The sequence below is a fragment of the Herpailurus yagouaroundi genome, unplaced genomic scaffold (genome assembly GCF_014898765.1).
Source record: "Herpailurus yagouaroundi ecotype Mexico unplaced genomic scaffold, PumYag 186, whole genome shotgun sequence".
Classification (NCBI taxonomy): Eukaryota; Metazoa; Chordata; class Mammalia; order Carnivora; family Felidae; genus Herpailurus; species Herpailurus yagouaroundi.
The window spans coordinates 40,133,839-40,147,237 of record NW_024412417.1 but is presented as its reverse complement, the minus strand read 5'-3'; the positions used below and the strand labels follow the sequence as shown (position 1 = coordinate 40,147,237).

Sequence of the window (13,399 nt, the reverse complement as noted above, 5' to 3'; positions counted from 1 at the left end):
ATGCCAAGTATTTTTTTTTTATCTCTATAAAGATTAATACTATGATTATTTGCCTACCACAAGACCTCGAGTGGATCAGTGGCAGAACTGATCACCTAGGAAACAAATCATGGTCCACCAATTTAATAAGATCTCACTCTTCTGTGGCACATTCCAGTTGATGAAACATTTCATTGACACTACAAGATGTAATCACTACATCAGCCTATGTATCAACGGTATTACTGTCACTCTTTTTCAAGGGACTGAACTGAGGCTCCGAGCTGGTGTAGGACGTGGCCACAGTCACGGCTCGTGGTTAGCAAACCAAAGGCTTAACAAAGACTTCCCCCTCCCAGTGCCCACTTCGCCGCAGCTACCCCTCTCTCCCCGGGACTCCACTTCAGAGACAAAGTGGTTCCCTTTCTGTGTTCCCTGCCTGTGTTTTGCAGGCAAAGGTTTCCACAGACATCTGAAATGGGCCAGCCTCTGCCGAGGTTATGAGCTGTGGATGGGTGAGTAATCATCTTTTACACCAACTTCAAAGACACTGCTGGAGAAAATTCCTAACTAAGAAAAAGACAGGCACGTGGGTCCAGACTTGGGACAATCCGCCCTCCGTGTCCTCCTGACAAACTACTAAGTTCATCACAAGCCAAATTCCTACTGGAAATTCAAAGGCTCGGGATAAACCTGATTTCTCTCTGGGAAGGTTGACTCCTATCAAATGGACCCCTCCAAATTCCCCCCCCCCACATACAAAGGGGACCGGGGAGCTGGTACGATAACGGGGTTTTCTGGGAGCACGTGAACTCTTTCTTGGGGTCACTGCGTGTGATCCTGGGTGCTGGATAAAACTGCCGAAATTCAGAGGCATAAATGCATATGGAGCACCAACGTGAGCTAATCAGAGAAATTCCAATAGTGCAGAGGTTTTTTTGGACAAAGAGCTTCAGGCAGAGGCTGGCCTGACCTCTCAGTGGACTGTGGGTAACTCGCCCAAGGTCACGCAGCTGGTCTGGACCCAGGCGGGCAGACTCCTGAGGCTCTGCTCTGCCGAAATTTCGGGGCACGGTGGCAGTAAGGGCAGCTACGGCTGTCACCACTGTCTGTTAGGGGCTGCGTGTGACAGGCACTGTACTAAGCACTGCCTTCCATGCTTCATCCAAATCTCACGGCCCCTTGTGGAGGCAGGGCTATTAGGAAGTCTGCCTTAAGGAGGCTGAGGCTCAGAGCAGTAACGTGACGTGCCCTGGGTCACACAGAGTAAGAACAGAACTAGAATTGAAACCCAGATTCACCCCATCCATGCCACAGTCTCCCTGCTTCACTGCTCCTACTTCTACAAACATCTGCCCAAAACTGCTTGCCTGTGCGTAAGTTATCACAAAAACAGAAAAACAAAGGCCACGCCTTAAAGCACAACGGAGCCAATCGTCAGAATCACAAAAACAGAAAACTCAGAGGGAAGTTCAGAGGCCATTTAAGCCACCTCCTCACACCGCAAGGGCATCTCCAACAGGCTCGACTTCTCCAGTGATGGGGAGCTCATCACCTCAATCTCCATCAGAGCGAGATCACCAGTGCCTTCTCCTTCCATCATCTGACCCCGTCTCCTGCTCGCCCCATCCCTCCCTCGTCCCCTCGGGATGCCAGACGCCCCGATCCATACTGAAGGCTTCCCTCAATCCCTTCTGAGCTGGGCCCTCTCGTCTCCTGGACTTTGCCCATGTAGAAGGGAAGGTGGCTGCCTCCTTCATAAATCAAATCCCACTCCTCCAAGGGGGTCAGAAATTCCACGGAGACTCGGCAGTAGGGATGAAGAAAATGAGGAATGACCACAGAATCGTTAAAACAAAACACAACTTAATATAGCACTAGCCGCTTAGAACATGGCATTACTATCTTGAACCAACGGTTAATATTATTATAATTCCTGAAACTAAAGGAAATCTACCCCTGTGGATGGACTGCAATTCAGGGACGGTTGGGTTCACAGACCACTATGCAGAGTGACTTGAGGGGCTCTAGGAGAGGCAACCTGTCTAAAACACTTCTCCTAAATACTGGTCCAATCGTCTGAGAAACAACCATTTTCTGGTTTATCCGCTTGTTGAAATGTGAAAACTCTTGTAGAAGATATCATATTAAAGTAATATCAAGTATTTGCAGCGTGAATTATTTTGTCAACTCCTCAACTCCATTTAAATGTTTTATTCATTTATTTTGAGCGAGGAAGGGGCACAGGGAGAACCCCACGCAGGCTCCACACTGCCAGCGCTGAGCCCGACGCGGGGCTCGATCCCACGGACCGCGAGATCATGACCTGAGCCGAAATCAAGCCTCGGTCGCTTAACCGACTGAGCCCCCCCCCCCGCAGGCGCCCAACTCCACTGGGTCTGACGAGAGTTCTCTAGCAGAGCACTAGGAAATAAAACAATAAATAAGCAAAGTGCATCTCCTCCGTGACAGCTAGCTGGTCAGGGCTGGTTTGAGAGTGGGAGGGAAAGAGGAAAGAGGAACCACTTCTGTCGTCAGAGAGGCCTACCTTGGGATGGGAGTTGCAGCGGGGAGGTGGGGTGCTGAGAAGCAGATAGTCATGAGTTTCCCAGAGTGGGCTGGAGGCCAGGAATAGGAAGGGGGGGAAAAATCGGGAGGAACCAAAAGCTCCCTCCACCTCACAGTTTTGACTGTGCTCATTTTTTATCGGGTAGTATCTGATTGATTCCAGGCTGAAAATATACCTTCTAGAGCTAAGCAAGACACTTGAAAGAAATCTTTAAAGCTAAAGCCAAAACAACCGAAACCAAAAGGTAGGTCTTAAGCTGGCATATTTTCTTCTTGGTTCTGTCTCCCTTAAATTTGATTGAACAATTCCCCGACGGACCAGGTACACAACTGGCACTAACCATCCGGGGAGGAAGTTTCTGACGAAAATCCTAAGTCTTCTCCAGCCCCTAAGGTCTAACAAGGGTTCAGGACCCAATCAATCAGCAAACATTAATCCAGTGCCTCCTGGGCTCACCATGTACAGCTGCACAGGTTGTACACTGTACTATATCGCAGAGGCAGCTTTTATAAATATTACCTGTGAAAGAGATCCCTTAGAACGGGCAGCACTTGACCTAATTTAGCTGTTCCAACGCTGCCACCTTCACCAGGCACCGGCCGAGGCAATTTTACATGGCACATCTCTTTCAAGCTTAATAACAACCTCGTTGAATTAGGCATCATCATCTCCATTTTGAAGGCGAGGCACCTGAGACTCAGAAAGTTTCTTTAAATTGGTCAAGATCGTTCATTTATACACCTTTCCAACAAACACTGAACTCTGTTAGCTTTAAATACTAACCTAGAGCAAACTGAATATATACATATTAAACCTAACAAATTCTAGGGGCGCCTGGGTGGCTCAGTCGGTTAAGCGTCCGACTTCGGCTCGGGTCATGAGCTCACAGTTCGTGGGTTCGAGTCCTGTGTCAGGCTCTGTGCTGACAGCTCGAAGCCCGGAGCCTGCCTCAGATTCTGTGTCTCCCCCTCTCTCCGACCCTCCCCTGCTCACCCTCTGTCACTCTCAAAAATAAATAAACATTAAAAAGAATTTTAAACCTAACAAATGATAAAGAAAATAACAGTCAGTGTCTATTATATACCAGGCAGCGTGCTAAGTATGAAGGATCAAGCCACAAGTTGTGAACTCAGTTTCTGGGAGCACGAAATCTGGCAAGCAAACAGCAGTGCCCTCATTCATTCAGTAAATACCTTGCGAGCACTCACTAGGTACCAGGGAACCTTATAGGGGCTGAGGCTACAGCAGTGGATGAGACACCGAGCCCCTGTCACATGCAGTCTCCCTTCTGGGGGAAGGACATTCAAGACGTAAGCAGGTGAGAAAATTTCACAGCAGACAAGAGAGCAGGGTGAGGGAGTGGAGAGTGCCTAAGGGGGCTGCTTTGATGCGGAGTTAGGGGTGATGTCAACTCAGAGAAGGGGCCCCACGGAAACGTGTTAGGAGGAAGTCCCGTGGTGCAGGGCTGTCTGTGGGCTCTGCTCACTGCCGTAGCCCCTGCACCTAGCGCCTGGCCCAGGGGAAATGCCCACTAACCACTTGCAGAATGAATGAGCAGATAGATGGGGGAGTGGCGGCCAAGGCACGAGAAACCATAACCGTGGCCCCGATCCTGCACCCCAGCAGCTGGCGCGATGCTCCCGCCCGCATCCGCGGGGAGACGTGAAACTGACCACCTAGGGCCACTTTCCTCACATCTCCCGTTTCCTTCCACCTGCCGCTGCTGTGGCTCCGGTTTGCCAGCTGTGTCCTTCTGCTCCTCAGCCCCCGGGGGTCTCGGAAGGGAGATCGGGGCTGAGGTGGGGGGGGGCAGGGTGGAGGGCTGCTGCTAGTAGGAAGCTGTGCCCGGAGCCCGCTCGGCCCTGCTAACTGCAGCTGCCCAGCCAGCGTGGCCCTGTGGGAGAGGAGCCTCCAGGCTGCACGCCCCGCTTGGGGAGGGAGCTTGTCCCTGGGGCACGAGACCCATCCCCGGACAGCAGTTCTCAGGGGGTGGCTGCAGACTCTGCACTGGGAGCCCCCGCGGCGGGTGCACACGCACGGAAACCCTGTGCAGCTTTGGGATGGAGATGCACGTCTTCCACGGGCTCTTGGAGTTGATGCCTGCTCCCTGGGGACTTCCAGCCCGAGGACCCGAAGAATTAAGAATTAGCCCTGGTGTGGGTTGCCGTGTCACCAGTCTAGTGACAGTGCACCTGCACAGTCTGCAGGAGCCCCCGCGGAGTCCGTTAAAGCCCTCCAGCCCTGCGGAGCACGCTGTGACGTCGGGAACGAGCGGGTCTGCCCGGCTGCGGTGCGTGCTCCCGGCAGGCTGGCCCTGCTGTCAGCCCCCGCAGGGAGAGCGGCCCTCCAGAAGGTCATGCCCACATCCCCGCGTCGCCGAAATAAAGGCGGAGAACATGTGAAGGTCATCCCAGCATCCCTGAAAGGGCAGAGGAGGCCTCTATGCCACTGGGACCACTCTGCAGCTCACCGTCTCCTCTGGCCAGCCCTGCACCTTCCCTTTTCCTCCCTTGCCCCCCGTGGGTGCCTTTGCACCTCAGTGTCTGGCTCCTGGGGAACCCAGCCAGCCACACTCAGCAGAGCGGGGAGACTGGGTTCGAATTCGGACTGGGTCTGAATCTCTCCTATTTGCTAGCTGTTTGAACTTGGACCTCTCTGAGCCTTAGTTTCCAGGTCTGTAGGATGCACATAGTCGTGAGCACAGGGCAGTCGCGAGGGTTAAACTACGGAAAGCATTTAGCACAGTGATTGATGCGACAGCCAACGAGTAGGAGTTTTTAAAGTATATAGTTCTGTACCTCTGCCCTTAACTGGCTGTGACTTACTAGAGCCATCTTCTCTCTCTGCCCGTTTCCCCTTCCCCAGAAAGATGGGCTTGGACTTGTGAATTATCGCCAACACTTCTTAAACACTCACCCTTTATCAGGTTCCGTGTGGAGCCTTGTACTTTTTCTTCAGCACAAGCCCGCTAGATTCATCTCTCTTGTTTTCTACCATCATCCCCCCCTTTCAGAGAGGCAAACAAAGGCATTGCCAGGCTGAGAAAGACCTAGAAGAGGACTGGGAGCTGCATGGACCGACTTCAAAGCCCGTGGCCGGGCCATGTCCCGATGCTTCCCTCACTTAGAAGATGTGCAGGCTCCCTGCCAGCACTCACATTTTTTAGGATCACACCACTCTCCAGCTTAATAGAAAACATTCGCAGAAAAGATCAACCGAATTCCAGCACCCCACTGGCACAGCGAGGCGCAGTTGATGGACGGTAGTTGTGTGGCCTGAAAGACTGTCCTTGCAGACACTTCCATCACCTGGAATTCAGGTTTGTAGCTGTCCCCGAGCTCGGGGAGGGAGGCGGTGAGGAGAGGAGCTGGAGGGCTGGGCTGGGGCCAACAGCAAGGAGGCACCTTTCTCCCCGCAGGGAGCAAACTGTGTCATACCTGCCGCTCCAAGGGGGGGCTCCCGCTCGAGAGCCGGGAGCATTTTCTAAGGGGCATTTTGAAGTGTCTCGGGGTAAAATGAACTGAGAAGGCAGATACGGATTTTCAAAGATTCATAATCCGTGTTTTCCCCTGGTGGGCAATCCAAATACTCAATTTGCTTCAGCGGCACCTCTGAGCAAGTGCTTCTGAAATGACAGATGAAAAGCGACATATCAGTTGTCATGGGAATAAGCCCGCGGAAGATCCGGTGTTTGGGCAGGCAGGAGAGGGGGAGATTGAGGCACCTACAGTGGGCTCCTGCCTCTGAGAAGGTGATTCCTGCTGACCCTGAACGTCCTCTCTGGATTGCTTGGTCTTTTAAGAAGCAACGGACATCTTCTTGTATAAAGAAATGACAGCTTTCCTGTTTCACTGGTTTTTAAAAATGTACAAAATTCCCCCCAGCGAGTAAAATGGTATTCTATATACAGATAACACGCCTGTGCACGTTTTCTCAAAATCGAGCTTGTCTGTCCACCAACGCATTCCCCTTACAGCCCCAAAGGAGGGCTTCTGAACAGTCTGAAAGCTCAGTGTGCAACTGTGTAAAGGCCTTCAGGGAAGTGTGGCAGCCAAGGCACCTGGCTTCCGGCCCCCGTCCCCCATCCGGCCTCTCCCTGCCCCTCGCTGGCCTTGCAGTCCTAAACTACTTCTCTTTCTATTTCATCATGTGCCACACTGATGCACACCTTTGGGCTTCTCTTTGCACACCTCCCTCTACCCAGGAGGCTTCCTTTTCCCCCCTTGACGTCTGATGAACGTATGCTCCTTCTCTATGTCGCAACGTGGGGCCGTGATGCACTCTGGTACTTTCCCCGTCTGTCTGCGGTGAATCTGGGGGAGGCTTCCCGAGGCCCCCACTGTGGTAAGTGGCTCAGATCCTTCAGTTCTGACTTCCTGTGCCTTTCTCCCAACTAGAAGGCCGGCCCTTGTCCTTGCAGTCAAGACCTCTGGCCCCCAGCACAGCGCCTTTTCTGGAATGTAAGTGAAAACTCAGAATCCATGACCCGAAAAGTGGCTGGCAGAGACATGTGCACAGAGGGGAACTAAACTGAAGGGAAGGACGAGCTGTTTGGCCCTAACACGTTTCTCCAACTCGTCCGCCCTAGAGCTCCCTGCCACGTTCACCCGCCCCCACCCCAGGTCATCGTACCAAGGTCTAGTGCCAAACCCAGCACAGAGTCTCCTGCCAGCCCTGTGCCCGAGCGAAAGCCTTTCCCTACGGCCCTTCTGCCTCATCTCACTGAGGAGCCTAGGCCCACCATATGGAAATGTCTCCAACGTCTGAACGCCCCAGGCTGTTTCATGCCCCTGGGCCTTTGCACACACACTGAGGAGCCTAGGCCCACCATATGGAAATGTCTCCAACGTCTGAATGCCCCAGGCTGTTTCATGCCCCTGGGCCTTTGCACACACACTGAGGAGCCTAGGCCCACCATATGGAAATGTCTCCAACGTCTGAACGCCCCAGGCTGTTTCATGCCCCTGGGCCTTTGCACACACAAACCACTCTCTCTGAGGGAAAGACGTACTGAAACTTGGCCACTGGACAAACTCCTGCCATCTTCAAACCACCTAGCGTGTTAGAAGCCTCCCCGACTTGTGAGAGCTCGGAAGTCACCTTCCCCTTCCCCTCACCCCCACTGACCCATCAGTGCATCAGAATCCTTCTTCAAAGAGGCTTTGAATGAGTGGCTTAATGCACACCAACTCATCACAAGACACAAGGCCAAGCGGTAGGTGTCCGGACAAGTCTAGGGCTGGAAGTCTACCTCTGCCACCCTTTCCAGAAACTCAAACCAGATGTTCTTGTCTAACTTGGAGGGGGGCCAGATACACAGGGGCTCAAATCCCAGGGGTTCATTTAACCTCTCGGATCCTCAGCTCCCTTATTTGAGAAACACACCTCGCCACCATCTAACTTTCTGATGAGCACCAAAGGATTTGTAAAATGTTTGGTGTTTAATAAATATTTCCTTTCCTCTCCGGATAGGAAGTGCATAAAGATGAGCATTTTGCATACACATGGGGTACACACGCAAGTGTGTGCACGCACACGCACTCACGCACACACAATCCGTGTCAGAATCACGCTCACATATCAATACCCCGGAGGCGGCACTGTGCCCTCGCTTGACTGCCGTCAGAGGAACATACCCAGACTCTCCACGCCAATGTGGGAACTCTGAGCCCAGATGGAACGCACACTCCGACGTCCCTCCTGCTTTCAAATCGCACTTGTCAAAATCGCACTTGTTTCAGAAGCCTGTGACATGTCATTCTGCCTTGGAAACTTCAACTCAGATCCACAGACTGCATGTGTGAAGGGGGATGCAAAACTCTACATCCTTTGCTCCCTTGTGTTGGTAATTCGAGTCCCAGGAATACAAATTATCAGGGGGAAAAAAAAAAAAAACAGAGCAGAAGCACTGCAAAAGCCCCTGAAGGTGTTCACACTTTGATTTGTTCGTATCTAAGAGTATGCATTTGACATTCAGATCCTGGAGCATTCTTTATCTACACGCTGAATAAGTAACACTTTTGTAATGAGAAAGATTCCAATCTTGGATTCAAGATTTCCAAGATGGAAAAACGAACTCACTGCTACTGAGGATATCACTAGAAACGACGTTGGAGACTAACGTGGCAACACAAAGCTAGAGTCTTAAAATATAAAGTGGTCGAACCCAGTAATTCTGCTTTGGAGAATGTGTCCCCCGGGAAGTAACCTGGACATTCGGAAGAGCTTTATGGACCCAGGTGCTCATTATGGTATCTTCATAATGACGAGGAGTCATAAACAATCAAATGCCCAAAAATAGTGCAAGTTAGTGAAGTGCAGTGTGAAATGCGGAAGCTGACAACACTGGCCCGTTTTTGTCTGCATCTTCCTCACCAGATGGGGAGCATCACGAAAGTAGGAATGTGGACAGAGGAATGAATGAATGAATGAATGAATGAACGGATGAATAGATGCATGGTGAATGCGTTATTCAGAGAGATAAGTAACAATTTGGAAATATATACCTGATGCTCTGTTAGGTAACAATGAAAGAGTAACATTGTAGAGAGATTACAAGTACTTCAGACCACAGGAAAGGCTAAGGAGATTAGAAGCAACTAAATCAATGTTTGAACCCACATGACTTCTAAGTAACTCTTGTGATTTTTTTTTCTCCTCTATTTCCGCATGGTTCGAACATTCCACAACTGACTGATAGTAAAAGAGGACCTGTTTCTTGAGGTCTGTGCGAAGATCAAATGCTTGGTGCAGGACGGAGGACAAAACGGACGAAACACGTTGAAACGTTTCGGAAAAGATTATACGGCCGCATTTAATCCAATGAGGCTCACGTCTCTTCTCTCCCTCCCACAAAAATGAAGACAAGGAATTTAAAAAGTCTAGACCCACAAAGATGACAAGAGAAAACAAGAACGGGCAAACAGCAGATAAGACACTTCGACAAATTTTTCAGTGGGGCAAAGAAGAGGGAGGTGTGTTGATGGACACGTCAGCACAGAGGAGCTAACACTCCAGGTCCCTGCAGAGCAGGTACGGACCCGACCTGTGTGTTTCACGGGCACCCCAAGAAGCCCAAGAAGGCGGGGGGGGGGTACCATGGAAGGCAGGGGTGGAACACGGGACAAAGACAGGAGGGTCCGCTGCCCACACCCCGTGATTGGTGACGGCAACAGGAGATCCCTCTTGCTCCCTGGGGCTCCCCAGTGAGCCACATGCCCGTGGACGGAACAAAAATACTCTTGTTTCGACCCCAAGTCTTGACACGACTAGATGTTGGAGACAAAGAAGGAAAATTGAAAAAGGGTGCTACAAGAGAACCTCGACTCCTCACCTATCAAGACAGGAGGGAACCCCACAGTCACTTCCAAGATTGACAAATCGAGGAGTAGCAGGATTCGTGTGTAAGGTAGAAGGGGAGAGGCCAGGGCGAGAAAAACACAGCTGGAAGAGTTAACCACAATAGCCTCTGGAAGCAGAAATGGCAGGCGGTAGACGTGGGACAAGGAACCGGTCGGGTTTTTCTAAACCCTGAATCTCTGGAGACGATGTGATCATTTCAGTTGTCTTTACGTTATCTTGATAAACCTCAATATCAACTCTGACCAAAGTCTGGTTGGGATACGTGTCCCCTGCTTGGTCGAAGCACCCCCTCCGCCATTTGTGACATGACAAAGGCAACTCCTACGTCACAGCACTTTAGAAAACGGACACTTTGTAGTCCTATGTCAAAGTCCTAGACATAAAGTCTCCAAGGGTTTAGACACAGATAGAATTCTGTACAGACTGTGCAGAAAATGCATGTGTGTGTATGTGTGTGTGTGTGCATGATCTCCGAAGTTAGCTCTTTGAGCCAGGTGGAAGAAACACCATGGGCTGAGGACATGTATACTTTTAGCCGCGGCCTTGGCTAAATGATTCCTTCCTACACCAGCTCTATATTCTGTGTCTTCAGCCAGCACTGTAATGACAGATGTCTGGAGCTCCTCAGACATCATGTCACAGGGCAGGAATTAAGGTCGCTTGGGCCCTTCGAGTCATTTCCTGACTCAGAGAAGGCAGAACAGGGCCTTGCATCCAGGCCCTCGCTCTCCGGCACCACTCCCAGCTCACCCGCCTCCAGAAACCACTGCGCCCACCTGCCTGCACTTCCTGCTGCCTCGTGACCAGACGGGGCATGGCGGGGGCGGGGGGGGGGGGGGGGCGGCAGCCTCAATCTGGGCCATGCTCCCGGGCTCAGGGCCCCGCCTCAGATGTCACCGTGCCACCCAGTGCACTGAGGGCTGTGAGCCTCTACTTCCCAGCACTAGCTGGTTCTTTCCCTGTTTGGCCACAGGGCCACAGTACCTGACACTGGCCTGGGACCGTGCAGGTCTCGCCACTCCTGGACAGGGTGAGAACAACCCTCGGGATGAAACTTGCAGGCACGGGACCCAGCCCTCCTCTGCCTCCAATTGATTGCACTATTGGCCAAGGTGTTTATTCACTGGGAGTCGGTTTCCTCATCTGTGAAATGGGCGTGGGGCCAGCAGGGCCCCATCTATGCGTGTGTGCAGTTGCCAGGAGCTCAAATCAATGAGTGTTTGAGGCCCAGGCGAGCGCTCAACGACGGGGCAAAACTAAGAGAGAGAGGAGAAGAAGGAAAAGCAAGGTGGATCTCTCCTGAGAGAAGCTGAAAAGACAACTTACCTTTCTCGGGGAGGAAAGGCAGAACCGCCAAGGGGCAAAAACTGGGAGCATCGTTCTGAGCAACTGAAAAGAAGAAGAGAGGCAGCCGGTTAGGTCCCCTCCACCCTCAAAGGTGTCAACAGGGGCTCACGGCAGTAATGGCAAAATCAGACCTGGAAGGCAGACGGGCTGCGTTCAGCCCCCGAGACACCCTGAACTGGTCAGGATGGGCTAGGTTGGGCCGAGGTGACAATCACATCTCAGCGGCTTAAAGCCGCCACCACCCAGGGTGGCCTCTGTCTCGCACCATGCGTCTTCCGTAGGCGGGATGGGGCTTGGCTCTGTGTCATCCCCCCAGGGCCCGGGGGGAGGAAGGCTCCCCCATGCCCCCCGCTTCAACAACACTGAGGCAGGGAAAGCGAAGGCAGAAAACGTCGCTCTTCTCTGTGGCTTCTGCCTACCAGGGACACATCCCTCATCTGCACACGGGTCGCTGACCAAAGCCAGCAATGAGGCCGGGGGCTGAGCAGGTAGAGTCCGGCCATGTTCTGGGGACAGGCAGAGGACGGTACATGTGCTTACAGCCGTCGCTTTCCGACTCCATTCACTTGGGCGAGGCACTTAACCCCAAGTTTCCACACGTGCGCGATGGGACAATGCGACCCACCTTGGGAATCGCGTGACGATGACAGGAGATCACGTAGTGCCAGGCACAGGGTAAGAGCCCAGTAAATGACAGGTGCTCCTGGCAGGCAGGATGGCGGGGGGGACAGAGCACAGACTTTATGCAGACAGACCTGGGCCCGAGTCTCCATGTGCCACTTAGAAGCAGCGTGGAAGGACCAGTCATCTGACTTTTTCTAGACCCAATTTTGGCATTGACAAAATGAGGATGTTGTAAAAATTACAGAGAAACCCGCACTCCCGACAGATGGTCCATAAGTGCTAATTATCTTCTTCCCCTCCCCTTACTGAACAGATCGAAAGTTTCATCATTATGCTCTCCCAGCGGCCCAAACCAGGCTCTCCTTGCATGCTCAGCTGCGGGGGGCATGGTCAGCAGTCAAGGGCAGGGCTCAGGGGTCAACTGCCCAGGGCAAGACTGGCTTGGCCTCTTCCTTCTCTGTGCCCTCCAGAAGTTATCTCGCCTCCCTGTCCTCAATGTCCTTGTCTGTAAAAAGGGCTTACAACAATACCTCTCTCAGGCTCGTGAGCTTTAGATGAGTTGGTACGTGTAAAGCTTTGGGTATACAGTAGGCAGGCACTCAATAAATGCTGGCCATTATCCGCTCTTAACATTGCCCTTCTACGGTGACACACTGCTGTCCTATTCTCCCTCCATAAAAAGCATGCATTAGAGTCACAATCTAGTCTGGTCCCTAAGGTGTTGCCCTTCCCCTGCCTTCTTCACTTTGGTCAGGTGAGCCATAACCCAGCCTCTCTTGGTTCTAGAACCTCCAGTTGTATTGTTTTTTGTTTTGTTTTGTTTTGTTTTTTGGTATGGTTCCACCTGCCTGGAAACACCTGTTCCCCCCAAGTCATTCTAAGGCCCTGGTTCCCAGGCTTGGTAACAACCCCGAGCTAGCCCCACCCCCATAGTGTCTGATTCAGCAGGCCTGGGGGGCTCCCTGAAATCTGGCCTCTCTAACAAATTCCCATGTGACACCGAAGCTGCTGGTCCGAGGACACACTTTAAGGACCACTGAGCTACGGTGTCCTCGGTCATCTAACATTCTGGGAGCTCCTCAAGCAATGCTCAGAATTACTAACCACGGCCATGCTCCGCTGCACCCAGTGGGCCAGTGTGGCTGGCCTGTTTAAATATCTGTCTTTCCTGGAAGAGAGCGGTTCTCAGAGCAAAGATCCTGAGAGTTGACGCAGACTTTGGAGAACAACTAGACCATCTATATCAAGGGCATTCAAGTGTTCTCACCCTTGAACCCAGTGATTCTGCTTCCGGAAATGTATCTTGAAATGCAAAGTGAGCTCAGCTTGCAAAGGAAACATTTATGCTATAACATTGTATTGAATTGTACTGTATTGTATCATGTTGTGTTGTAAAGAATGCATATGGTATACATACAGTAGACGTTTATTTCATGGTACTAACTAATCACCAGGAACTATAGAAATTTCTGACACCATGAGAACCAGTAGGCAAGCCACAGCACATTCCCAGGGAGC

General features: G+C 51.7%; 1 protein-coding gene across 1 annotated transcript in view; it reads right to left on the bottom strand.

The window, feature by feature from the left end:
• Positions 1-13,399, bottom strand: part of TG (thyroglobulin) — a 244,730-nt gene that overhangs the window by 129,734 nt on the left and 101,597 nt on the right. Inside the window, exon 35 of the mRNA XM_040494469.1 lies at positions 11,237-11,299. Within this exon, the coding sequence (XP_040350403.1) occupies positions 11,237-11,299 (63 nt within the window). The remainder of the gene's footprint in view (positions 1-11,236; positions 11,300-13,399) is intronic.